This window comes from Antedon mediterranea, chromosome 2 (assembly GCF_964355755.1).
Source record: "Antedon mediterranea chromosome 2, ecAntMedi1.1, whole genome shotgun sequence".
NCBI classification, from domain to species: Eukaryota; Metazoa; Echinodermata; class Crinoidea; order Comatulida; family Antedonidae; genus Antedon; species Antedon mediterranea.
The window spans coordinates 5,561,490-5,575,337 of NC_092671.1; the positions used below are offsets into that span (position 1 = coordinate 5,561,490).

The 13,848-nt window shown below is 32.6% G+C and overlaps 1 protein-coding gene across 3 annotated transcripts in view; it reads left to right on the forward strand.

The window, feature by feature from the left end:
- LOC140040157 (semaphorin-5A-like) overlaps window positions 1-11,369 on the forward strand; it is a 63,252-nt gene extending 51,883 nt beyond the window's left edge. The window contains exons 14-26 of one of the 3 annotated variants that reach the window (XM_072085867.1): window positions 71-141; window positions 243-322; window positions 625-672; window positions 1,499-1,575; window positions 1,751-1,825; window positions 2,946-3,007; window positions 3,748-3,906; window positions 5,140-5,286; window positions 5,485-5,676; window positions 6,238-6,396; window positions 7,230-7,400; window positions 8,343-8,531; window positions 9,661-11,369. In XM_072085867.1, the coding sequence (XP_071941968.1) occupies window positions 71-141; window positions 243-322; window positions 625-672; window positions 1,499-1,575; window positions 1,751-1,825; window positions 2,946-3,007; window positions 3,748-3,906; window positions 5,140-5,286; window positions 5,485-5,676; window positions 6,238-6,396; window positions 7,230-7,400; window positions 8,343-8,531; window positions 9,661-9,974 (1,744 nt within the window). In that variant the 3' untranslated portion in view covers window positions 9,975-11,369. The remainder of the gene's footprint in view (window positions 1-70; window positions 142-242; window positions 323-624; window positions 673-1,498; window positions 1,576-1,750; window positions 1,826-2,945; window positions 3,008-3,747; window positions 3,907-5,139; window positions 5,287-5,484; window positions 5,677-6,237; window positions 6,397-7,229; window positions 7,401-8,342; window positions 8,532-9,660) is intronic. The other 2 variants (XM_072085868.1, XM_072085869.1) reach the window with 2 other exon arrangements.
- The last annotated feature ends 2,479 nt before the right edge of the window (window positions 11,370-13,848 follow it).

Below are 13,848 nucleotides of genomic sequence, written 5' to 3' on the forward strand. Positions count from 1 at the left end.
AAACTTAAAGGACATAAAAAAAACTATTTAAAATTAAAATCATAATTATGAATTTTTTTTTTTCTTGTAGGCTTACGCAGATTGCAGTGGATGTAGTTAAAACCAAAAACTCATCTTACAACGTCATGTTTATTGGATCAGGTATGGACAACTATCAAGATTGAATTTACAGTATTTGTTAATCCGCTTTCCTCACATGCACAGTTTTTTAGAAATAAATATATATTATTCTCTATTTCTAGAAGAAGGAAAGATACTGAAATTGTTGAAACTGCCAGGCAACGATGTATCTTGTGTTGTTGAAAAGTTTGATGCTTTGCCAGTAAGTTATAATAATTATAATATCAGTTTTTATATTAAGCCCAAAAACAAACTACAAGCTACACTATCAAACTTTATGTGCCAAAAAAATGTGATATACTCATATACGGACACGATGACATCATATCACTACCATATTTAGGCACATCACACTTTTTTTGTCAAACTAGTTTGATAGTGTAAACAAAGCTTTAGAAGACTATACACACATATCATTTTTATAGAAATCATGAATATATAATAATGTATAGCTATTGTAAAACAGTAAATAGTTATTTAATTATTTATTTTCTTTGCTTTCAGGCTGGTAATAATGAAGCAATTAAAATTCTAAGGATTTCAAAGAAAAAGGTATGGCATACCGTTATTTTTACCAAAATAATAAAGCACAAACTTATTTATATTCCAAAAATAAATGAAAAGGTTTGCAATAGAAAGAACACAGTATCTGAACTTTATATTGAACATAGTAAGGCTCAGTTGCTATCGTTACTGCTTTCTAAAAATATGTTTGTACTTAAAGTAAAATTTATGCTTACCCCCCAACCCTTACCCAGGAGAAACATTAAATATGGAGATAGTATTTTATGCGGGCCACCCCAGAGATGAACGAGGAATGTTGTTACATATTGCATCGTTTTATCATTGTAAATAATGTAGTAAAGTACATTTAATTTGAACTTTATCTACATTGTAATACAAATCGGACCTTTTCCAATTATACATTTTCAGAGTATCAGGCATAAGGAGGTATTTTATAGCAAATTAAAAGATAAAAGAAAGCTACTGTGAATTGCCTATATGGCGCATTGGTACACCATAGACAACTACAAACAGCTTGTACAACCCAGCTACTGAGATTGCCTTCCATAGCCATCATAACCCATTTGCCATGTGATATTTAAGCTTAAGTCCAACTATCATTTTCTAACCCTAACTCCTGCAATTGCATCAGGGAGGGATTATCTAGGTACCTGTACAGTTTTTCTATTGGGAAATTTTCCTTGCCAATAAATCCATTCTAGGCATAACAATAGTTGTCATTTAGGTAAGTTTGAACTAGGTGATCAGATTCAGCGTCGTACAAGTTTAACCCACTTTCTAACATTTTATCCCCATGTGTTTTAACCCTATTGTTATCCAATAAAATAACTTTTTGTTTGCTGTTTTTTTTTAGGGTGTACTTTTTGTTGGAACAAACAGTCAAATAATCCAAGTTCCTGTCCATCGATGTGATAGATTTTTAACTCAAAGGTATTTACCAATAATTCATATGCCATACAATATTTTAACGGTTTATGGCTGGGTAATCTTAGTGAAATTTTAGTTCATATATGAAACATTTTATGATTAGTTTACAATACCCTGGCATGTCCAAAGCCTAAGCCTCTTACTACTTGGGCTTATGTATTTTATGTATATTTTTCAGTGATTGTATCGATGCGAAAGACCCATATTGTGGCTGGGATCGTAAGAAAGGCATGTGCACTACCTTTACTGACAGGTACAAATATTTTAACTATATTTTTTATAATTTAAAAATTTAAATGTTAATTGGTAATATAATAGTTTTCCCTTATGAATCTGTAGCTCTCTCCAAACCTCTGTTAAATTCAATTATTCCATAATAATTTAATTAACAAACCCAACACTCCCAGTTGGTTGGCTCCCACCTGAACTTATGTCATGTTTATCAACCAGTTTAAAATAATGGTAGCAATAATTGTTTGGTAACACAAATTATTGAATTGACAAATAACAATGCTGTGGATAACAGCGACTGAATTTCAAATTAAATTTCAGATTTAAATAGATAAGCTAAATAAGCAAAAACCTAACAAAGACAACCAGAGATAAATGCTAAAGCTCTGTCTACACTATCAAAAAAGTGTGATGTGTCCAAATATATAATAATAATAATACCACATTTATATAGCGCCCTTTTCATGAGTAATCAAGCTCAAGGGCGCTTTACAAGCATTATTACCCCAGTATTTTTTGGGATCAAACACGTATGGAAACATACTCCCATAATGCAGCCGGTAACCAGCGCAAAGTTGTGTCTAGATCTAACTGGGTACCCATTTATACACCTGGGTTGAGAGAGGCAACGTAAGTAAAGTATCTTGCCTACGGATACAAGCAATGCGGCGAGAGTTGGATTCGAACCTAGGTCTGACGATCGGTAGTCCAACGTCCAACACACTGCGCCACACGCCCTTACTGGGCGGTAGTGATATGCCCAAATATGGTAGTGATGGATAAGTAAGCATGTGAGCTACAGCGATTTCCACCTGTCTTGTTTTTGTTACCTATGTTTTAAATGTATTTCGATTTTAAAGGCTAAATAAAGAATGAATGAATATATGAAAGTTTTTTGTCACATAACATTTGATAGTGTATACAGAGCTTTAGTTTCTGGACATCACTGTTCATTGGTTAATGAGAGTACTTTGAAGTATTAGTTTGTTATAGTATTCAATGATTTAATATAAAATGTTTATTAATTATAGTAAGGATAAGCTTCAATCAAACCATTAATTATATTTAATTGAGTACAATGCATATGAATGCTTTATTAATTGCAACATTAATCTAATTTCCCTTTTTATTTAACTAATTAGTTTTAGTTTATCACGATGGCTACAAGTTATTGACAGTTGTCCTGTACAGCACAGTATTGCAGGTAAGTTATCAAAATAACAAATTACTTCTGATTACAACTAAAGATTGACATCTTAGCCTTCATTTTAAAATCAATTTATTATTTTTCACTTTGATTAAAGTTTTGTAAGTTGTTTATTGCTTTTACATATTGATTAATTAAAAATTTACAGTTAAAACTACATTCTGTTTCATGAGGTTGTCCTTAATCCTCAAGGGCTAATCTCTAAATATACAATCAAGTAACTAACAATAACATGATAAGGCGGTGACAGGACTGGTTTAGGATACTCACTTATCAATAATTAAAAAATGTTAAAAACAAACAAAAATATAAAAAGTCATCCTTAGTAATGTTAATATAAACAGATGGCAGTTTTAAAATAACTACATTGTATGTAAATATAGCGAAAGTAAACCTTTTTTTTTTAATATCATAAAATGCATGTATTGTTGTAAACAAACTACAGCCAAAAGTAAAAGTTTTTGTTGGATTAGACATTTCAGGTTGAATTACAGGAAACACTGAGTCATATATAAATTTAAACAGAAATATTATAAGTATAAAACGTTAACATGACATACTCGTAGCAATTGTTGCCTGCCACTCCGCCAAGTTCATGCAACTCTTGATGCAGCTGTTCGTAACCCACAGATCATAATCTCGCCATCCAAAGTCAAAAGTACTTCTTTATAACATGTATACAAAGAAGCTGTACAATATCTTATTGTATTCAGCAATTTTCACTTATTTTGTAACAGTCGATGGAGGTTATGGTCCGTGGTTGCCATGGGTGCCGTGTAAAAGCCCCATAGGAAAGGAACGTTGCTTCTGTCGGAAACGGGAATGTGATTCACCGAAGCCACAAAATGGCGGACGAGGCTGTGGTGGGGATTTGATACAGGTGGCTAATTGTTCAGGTGAGTTATGGGTTTTTTAAATGTTATGTTAGGTAATATTAAATTTAGATGTATAATTGATTTATTAAACTATGAGGAGTAAAATAAAAAAAAAGCCTGTGATAGGCAGCCTATACATTAACTGTATAGGCAATTCCTGAATATGGCAAGCCGACTATTATGTAAGCACACGAAATTAGGTCATGTGTTTGTTGGCATTACCTTTATTTAGCCTCCTCCTACCTCTGTTACACTAGTGAGTCAGGCTACCACTAAGATCCTCTTATTCAGGGATAAAAGCAAGTGCCAAGAAGCTGCGGGTAGCAAGATCTCTAACTTATCTTAGAGGCTTCTTAGTTTGTGTGCTAATTGATTTATAGAAACTGAGAGATTATTTATGGTTACCAAATATGTGATATCCAGCAAAACAATTTTTTTTAGGATGGCTCTATTTATCTTTACAGAATTAAGATATAGAAAAATGATAAATTACAATTTTCCTTCATAAATTCTAAGATAATTTTTATCTTAATATATAGATTATGATCCAATGTCAACTGTCAATGCTTTATAAGTTTGCAATTTAATGTCTTTTATTAGATAGTGTGAGACACTTTTTAACAACTTTATCATACTTCATTCGTTAAAGGAAATATTATATGTTTTACCATGAATTATAATTACTGTTGACAACAAATATTAATTGAATTAAGTCCCGTTGGGAAATAGAAAAAAAAATGTTCCCCCTCTGGATTATTTGAATGTGCCAAGAGCAGTGAAGGTATTGTCAATTTTTCAATATGTATTCAGTAGTTTAACATATATTATTTTACAATTTAGAATAATTGATTTCTTTAGCAGTTGTATTTAGTAATACAGTAGAACCATTCCCACCCTTGTAAAAGCATTCCATAAAATTTATTTTTTTGGCTTTGACACTCCATTTTGGTCCTAAAGGCCAATTTACACAGACAAATCTGTATCTATCCTGAGCAGAAACTTCCCGTCAGCTCTGGGATAGTGTAAATGGTCATAAGGAATATTACATAGATTCTATATTTTTATTACGGTTAACTCACGTCTGTGTAAACTGGCCTTAAGGGTGAGAACATAATGATCATATTCAAATTTATTGTTTTCTTCATAAAGATTTTTAATAATGCTAAATATTGGTTTGAATTGCCTATATTTGGTAGATTTAGATGTTAAAATTTGTCAAGCGGTTTATTTTTATTTAAATGTTTAATCCCGTAGGGCACTGGGAGGAGTGGAGTAGCTGGGGAAATTGCTCCTCCGATTGTGGAATCGGTCTTCAGAAAAGAACACGCAAGTGTATCGGATCAGAAATCTGTTTTGGAAATTCTTCTGAATCCAGAGAATGCAATCTAGCCCCATGTAAAAGTGAGTTTAAAATGATTAAATATAACTTTGTTAATTTACTAGAAAGTTGTTTGTAGAATTATTTTAGACACAAATATACGAACTGGCTGAGCTAACTGGCATCAGGGATGTTACTGTTCACGACAATGAAAATCATTTTTGGATCACAGTAAGCTTGAAAGTTTAACTCCTTTTAACTCCTCCTCAATTGAATAACAGATATAAAGAAAGCCTACCATTGGACACCATGGACCATCAAGAATTTAACCACAGATGGCTACGTGCTTCATCGATCTCGTGTTGCCTGCCGGGCTAATGTGGAGTCAACAAGTTTGATAAGGATAACGCAAAGGAGAGAACAAACCCAGGAGTGTTCATTTAATGACGCTAGTTCATGTTGGCCAGATTCAGGTGAGTTGGTATCTAATAGTGTGTTTTGTAGTCAATGGTGGTGGTGCTTTTTTTGGTAATAGTGATAGTTGTCGTGATGGTTTCAAAGATGATGGTGGTGGAGTCAGAGTGATGGTTGTGGTGCTGGTAATATGGTACTGATGGTGGTGTAGTTAGAGCTGAGTGATGGTTGTCTTGATGATAGTATGGTACATGGTGGTGGAGTTAGAGGTTTTTTCTCTTTAGTAATAGGGTGGAGTTAGAGCTTGTTGTTGTGGTGGTGGTGGTGGTGGTGGTAGTCTAATTCTGACGCTAGTAGAATTTAAGTGATTTGTGGTTTGGTACTAATGGTTGTAAAGTAAGAGTGATGGTTGTAGTGACATTGGTTTTTGTGATAGCTAAGCTCTTGAGTAATAGTTCTTGTGTAGTGTTGTAATGTGTTCATAATGCTTCTGGTGGTGGTGATGGTAAGGGTGATGTATTATGATTAAATTGCTTTTGATAATATGAAGTGATTTTTAGATATTAAAAATAAACTACAGTATATTTACGAATATACTTTTTTACTTTTTAATTCCAAAGAATATTTTGGGGGATACACAAACTGGTCACCTTGGCTACCTTGCACCAAGACCTGTGACTGGGGCGTTCAAATGAGGTATCGAAGCTGCATACCAGGACACAAGTTATGCAAGTCAGGGCAGCATCAGCAAAAGACCTGCAAAATTGCAGAATGCCCAGGTAACAATAAACATAGATATCATATACAAGATTGTTATACAGTACTACAGCTTATATTAAATTTACACTTGGGTGATTATATTGTTCCTTTTGTATTAACAACACACACTCGACTACAGTTTAATATTAAAATAATAGTAATTAATAATAATACACTATATTTTAGAAGTATTAGGCCAGAGAAAATGTTGGTGCTGGTTTGGTGTCTATTACTAAATTCGTGAATTGCGTTATTGCATTTTTATGAATACTAATTCTTTCACTACTACCACCTCATCACAAACAAAGACTGTTTTTTTTTTTAAAGTAATCAAATTATGTCTGAATTCTTCCAAGAACTTTACTGATAACTACCATTTTCTACCTAAATATTTGGCAACACTCATAATTAAATCATTCATTCATGAATAATTTCTGCAGTGACTGTTTCATCATTATTTAAAATTTGGCCAATGTTAGTCACTTGACACACAAGTCAACTGGCCACTATTTATAACTATGATTAACTTGTCCTTCGGCTGTTGACTTAAATCTCTGGTGTGTATATTCTTTTTTTTTTTACTGGAAGTCCAGATCAAATCTAAAACTAAATATGATTCCTGCAGGAAATTGGGGATAGGGTAAGGTGTGTGGGCGGTAGAGCTGGTATCTAAATTCATCTTCCATTTTGTTCCAAGATCAAGATTTTGGTTTGTCCATTACACACTCCTCTTCTCTATAGTGTAAGGAACCAATTTAATTACTGCAAACATTTGTCAACAGAAAAGCTTAAACTATAAAAGATAAAAAGATAATGACGATTAAAATGATGATGTTACTTATTTACTTAACAGTAAAAGGCCAGTGGAACTGCTGGACTGCTTGGAGCGAATGCTCTGCTACTTGTGGCCCCGGTGTACAACACAGATATCGCACATGCACTAACCCTCCCCCTGCTTTTAAGGGGTCACTATGTGTGGGTGACAACTCACAAGTGCAGCAATGTCAACTGAAGGAATGTCCAGGTACGATGGTGTACTAACTCTTAATACTAATTTATTATTATAAATTATTATTTTTTTATATAAATTTTTTTAAGACACCACAATCTAAAGCATGTCAAATGGCCAAGCAGTTTACTGTACAATTGTACAATACAATATTGGCATGGGTTTAGACTCGCTTTTAGTTCTGGTGGAGGAGCAACTCTACTCGGAAAAGGACTATACCGTAGGTCCAGTGTACACAGTTTTAAGCTTTGTTCACTTTAAAGAACCCAGTTCATCATTCGAGATGAGTAGGGGGTTACCCCGGTGAACTGGTTCACAAAATAACCCCTGTATTAGGGGGATTACCACCTATCTGATAAGACTATTTGTAATCCTTGGCCAAATGTGCCTAAAGACAAATTGAATTTGTTAACGACCGATGTTTATGATATTCATTTTAGAAAAGTAAAATATGTTTTCTAAACAATAATAACAGTCTTAAATGCTTTGGTAAATTAAGGTTTTTGGCATTTGGTATTAATGATATTAATTTGGTATTAAGGATGATTTTTATGGTGAATTTGTAAATTAATATGAATTATAACACATTTAAGTGTATCCTAATTGCCATTTTATTATCCACTAATAAACATATTATTTGTATATTGTTATCACATATTTAAACAGGAATTTGATTGATATGTGCTGTCATTATTTGTATTAATGATGATAATTAAGTTGAATTTTTTTTTAATTATTACTTATAATTCTTTAATTCATTTGTTCACTTACTCATTTAATTAATCAGTGATTTATTTTGTCAATTATTTTTTTTTTAATTACATTATTACTTCATTCATTCACTTATTCATCCATCCATTCATTCATGATTGTTTTTTTTTTATGAAATGTAAGAACAGAAAAACATGTATGTAGTTTTTATCATGTTTTTGATGTTTTGAGATTACTATCATTTAGTTTACAATGGATGGAAGAATTGGGGAGATTGGTCTAATTGCCGGAACAACCGTCGACACCGCGCTCGTCGCTGTGATTTCTTGTTCCCAGTGAATGGCATGTGCTCGGGATGCGGCAAAGAAGTTGAGTTTTGTGGGAAAGATATACGCGATTTCAAGCTCGTGGCAGGTACGAACAGGTTGACATTAGGTGAGGTCAGGTTGTAAAGAGTTCAAAATAGAATTAGAGAAGATAGAATAGAAGATTTTGTGTTGTTTGCAACTAACACAACATAATCAATCAAGTATTGTGTGATTGTCGTATGATGATAGAGGTGAAGTCCATCATGATATAGTTGGCTTGGTATCTAACATAACCTGGTACAGATTCTGATGTGTACAATTTTGTTGTATGTTCTTTAATAGTTATATTTAGTTTAGCATTTAACTATTAAACATTCTTTATTAATATTTGGATTTTTAATATAATAAATTACAGTAGAACCCCTATTTAAGGGGACACTTTGGGACCCAACAAAATGTCCCCTTAATAGGCGTGTCTCCTTAATAGGCGTGTCTCCTTAATAGGCGGGTCCCAAAGGAAAGGGTTCTACTACTATAACCTATATAACTGTAGAACATTTACAATATAACTATTGTAGTTTAAATTATACAGTAGCTTTATATGCAATGTAGAATAGACATATTATTACTTTCAGTCGACATTTTAAACCCTGTCTACACTATCAAACTTTATGTGACAAAAAAAATTTGATGTACCCATATATGGACATGACGATGTCATATCACTACCATATGTGGCATATCACTTCCATATTTGGGCACATTTTTGTTACATAAAGTTTGATAGTGTAGTCAGAGCTTAAGACTTGTTACTAATATAATAAGAATGATTAAATCTTGTTCAAATAATAATTCACCATTCCATCAAGAAGCCACTGACAGGTCAGGGTAACAGTGCAATTTGGTGACATTGACAATGAATCAGATATGAGTAATATGTGTTAATTTAATTTCAATTTTGACAAATCATTGAAAATATAAACTAAAGTGACTTACAGGGTTGCACTCTTTTAAAACAAATTGCTTCTGTCATCAAATACTCCCCCCAAATTTTTGAACGGACAAATCTTTTAGAAGAGATAAAAATCCAATTAAAGAAGGTATAAACATGCTCTGGGTGAATTTATCGACCTTTGTACAGTTATCGACTGTTGTACAAATTAAAAAACTTTTTTTGTGTGCTGTTGTTCCTTTTTTACGCCAATTATCACATATTATTTGCGAGAATCTCACCATTTTAATTTTTATCATAACAGGAAGTGCGAAAGCCTCTCCTAGTGGATACAACTTAGACGACGCAGAAGAAGACTGTGCGGAAAAAGCAAAGATGGAACGTGTTTACATAGTGATGGTTGCCATGGGATCAGCGATAGCTGGGGCTGTTGTCTGCTTAACTGTTCTATCATCATATAACAAACACAAGACGAGTTCATTAGATAGTGAGCTCGAAGACACGTCCGAGTCATTTGTTACCGAGTTTGACCTCGACGGGTACTCGGATAAAAAATCAACGGACAGTGATGTGTCTTCTGGTGCTAAATCAAAAGTATGCTGCTCGCCGAAGCGTTGAAATAAAATATTAAATTTAATGTATTGAGGCAAATTAAAATAGACAAATCGAGGAGTTATTGCTCCTTGGTACGAGTAACAAAATAAATTGTATAAATGTAATAATTGTTATATAATGTATGATCATTTTAATAGACCTATATATAATTAGTATTATAATTTTTTTACATATTTTAACTTTGAAGTTTGTTATTTTTTGTACATTTTAAGTATTTGTTTGTTTGTTATATGGACAGAGAATATCTACAAATAGTATTAATATCCTAAATATGGATTTGAAGGGACATAATTATATAAGTAATTATAGCATCATTTTTTAAATAATAAGTGAAAACATAATTTTATCAGCTCAAAGTACTATAGGATAAATTTATGTATTCAAAATGTTTGAAGAATTAAACGTCAGTAACTTTCTTCATAATTTATTGGTCTATAGGTGGCGCTATCCTTGCTTGAGTTATCACAACTTGTTGTCCCTCTATTGGTGAATTTAGTATAGCACTAAAGGCCAAATTGTTTGATAATGGTGGATATGCTGGTTGCTGAATTTATTTCTAAAATGAAATGTATTTAAATCATGGATTTATAGGTCCATGTTTAAATCGTATCTTGTATTTAAACGTTTGAATAACTGTACCAGCTTATAATAGAAAAAAGTGTAAAAGTTTAATATTTATAATATATTAATATCGCTTTTTACTGTAAATTGATTATAAATTATGCTTAAATGTAAAGGAATATTCACTTTTCCATTGATTAAAATATTTCAATGTAATGATGTAATTTGCATAATATAATAATTAAGTATTAATTTATTACCGTATCATGATTGTTATTACAAAGTGTAAAAACTAGAAAGATAATTAAACAACATTTTAATGTTAAAACATTCGTATAAAGATGAGTATAAGGTTTTGACTAGACAAATAATGTTTAATTTGAAATAATAACATGAAATGAAATAACACTTATATATCATAAATGTAACGCTACGTCGACTAATTTAGGTTCTTTATTTTTGGTTACATTTGTCTGATTAATTTAACTATTTAATTGGTTTTGGTTTGATTAAATTTAATTTTTATACGTCGAAAAGTAGTATATGAAAAAAAATAAACATTCCTGTAAAGAAAATGAAATTACAGATATTTAAACCTATAAAATCGTTGTTTTTCACCGACAATAGTTACACACTATAGAGATTTTCGCGCGCACATGTCGAGTATTTTACAGTCCTGTATATGAACCGGTGTCTAAGCATTCTGACCCCAGAGGCAAGCTGATTCACACTCCAAAAGTAAAATGTATATTGGATGGGACCATGTCATGTGACAGATGACGTTGACGGTATGCAATGGAGGAGAATTCCGTAATTATTAAATTATAATTTGTAAAAGCTGAGGAAAGTTTTAAAACATTCTATTTCTGTCAATGAATAGTGTTATTTATTATCTTGCATGCATTGATTTTAAGCTTAGACTGAAAATGATATGAAATCAATTGTTACTGAAGGCAAGGTCTATGTTATATGGTATAAAATTATATACAAATAAATAGACATATCGTTATTGTACGTAGGTTGTACTCACATATTTAAACGTTAATACTTAATAATAATATAATATCATGGATTTATATAGCGCCTAATGTTGTGAAACCTCTAAGCACTGAACATTATTACCCCAGTCTTTCTGTCCTGATCGAACACGTATGGAAACACACTCCCATAATGCAGCTAGTAATCAGCGCAAAGTTTTGTCTTGATTTAACCGGCCACACACACCCTTACATACTTATAACTTTATTGTTATTTATACACTAATTTATTAATTATTCAAATATTGGAATTTTATTTTTATTGCAGCTTCGGCTACTTGATACAATATAAAGGCATGTACAACAGTTGATGTACGTGGAACTTATGGGGGCTATTTTAAAGATTGGTACGTATGCATTTATTAACAAATTGTTGAGTTGCGCTTGGATTGCGTAGTGTTCAGTTTATTTGATATTATTGTGTTTTTTTCTGGTTTGTTGACATGTTTTCGAAATAGTTTTTAGTTCAATTTTCCGTTTATTGGCTTATTGTGCACGGAAGCAATGGCCCATCAATATGTTGCCATATTAGTGCAGATAAAATGAATCACTTGTGATTTATTATAAAGAAATTATGTTGTGTATTCCAGGGTCGATGTAGGTGGAAGCAGCTTGTAGCTTTCTCCAGTAATTAGTTCATTCATCTAGTTCGTTGTGTCTATTTTATTCCGAAACATACCGGAAATGATCGATAATCGCTTTAGTAAAATAAAGGTTATTTCACACTAAGGAGCAAGCAAGCGAATTGACCAATCAAAAGCGATGGATTATTCGAAGTGTTGATTTTGATTAGTCAATTCGCTTTCGTTGCGGTTTTCGTCCTTGCTCTAAAGCTTGGTTTCTAGGACGTAACGCAACGCAACGTGATTTGACCAATCAGAAACGATAGATACCGTAACAGTCGCTTGTGATTGGTCAAATCACCTACGATTGCGCTTACATACGTGCATTTCGTTTTCAGTTGGGAATCAAGCGTAAGAGGACGCATATGAAACATAAGCACATCACTTCAAATTATTTGACCAATCACTAATGATGGATTATTCGGACTGTCGATTGTCATTGGTCAAGCGCGGCAGCATGTTTTCTTTTCTTTCATATGAGCCCGTAGAATGTTAGACATTTGCACAAATTATAATAGACTGGGAATTACCGTAAGACTACGTAAACGCTATCCAAATAATAAAACGTGCCGGTGTCGAAAATACCGTAGTGGTATAGGCACTCTCGAAAACTCAATATATTTCATAAGATTTGACCATTCAAGTTAGTATCTCTTTTACGGTAACATCGTCAACTCGATTTCCGAATAACCCAATTTGCAATACGGAATTGTTTTTCTCTCTTTGACAACAATAACAGGAGATAAAAATATAATTATCGGCAGCCTGAGCAACATCCGACAATAACAACATGAACAACATCAAGTAACACACCATGTATATATTGATTACTTTATAATATGACGTTAATTCGCGTCATTCTGTGTTGTTTCTTCGTGTCGTAAGCCCATCGCCCTTCCCTTCTTTACCCCCAGGGTACAGTTTCTGTCAACGCAAGTTGTTGGAGCTATGTATGTATACCGCTAAGACGTCACGGTAAATGATGACGTCATAGCGGCATATGTAAGCATGTTGACAATTTCATTACGAGGTTGGGAAAACAGCTTGAAGGCAAGAGACACACGAACACATGTTTTATTTAGACGAAAAAGACGAATTAGTGTCAACATAGTAAATCAAAATTAATAAGAAAATAAAATTGAATGAAAAGAAGATCCGATTTCCGTTTTTCTACAGCTAAGATGTCAATGTTCGATGCTGATTTTCGGCACTATCGAATACGAAGGTTTTCATTATCTTAACAGGTGTATGTGATTCCAAGAATTAACAGTCTATAATTTCCCCTAGCATTTGTCAACTTTCGCGCTTTATGAACAATTTCTAGAAATTCACGTTTTTTTTCGTCTTGATTTTTGTACATTAAAGATGTTTTGTCCTCTGAAAAAAACAGGTTTTGTATTTTTGTTGTTGAATATACTGTAGCCTACTGTGGTTTTTTGGGGACAATGTATTTTTAACCAAATATTTTATATGAAACCATATCTGTAACTGAGCTGTACATAAATGTAGAAAACTTTACTGTTGATACACGTTCTGTATTACGTATTTATAGGTCTTAATTTGTTTATACTAATGGTTTTATTTATAGGAATAAGTACAAGATAACAATACGAATCTTATGAAATGGGCAAAAAAAAAACCTGGCTAAGCATGGGG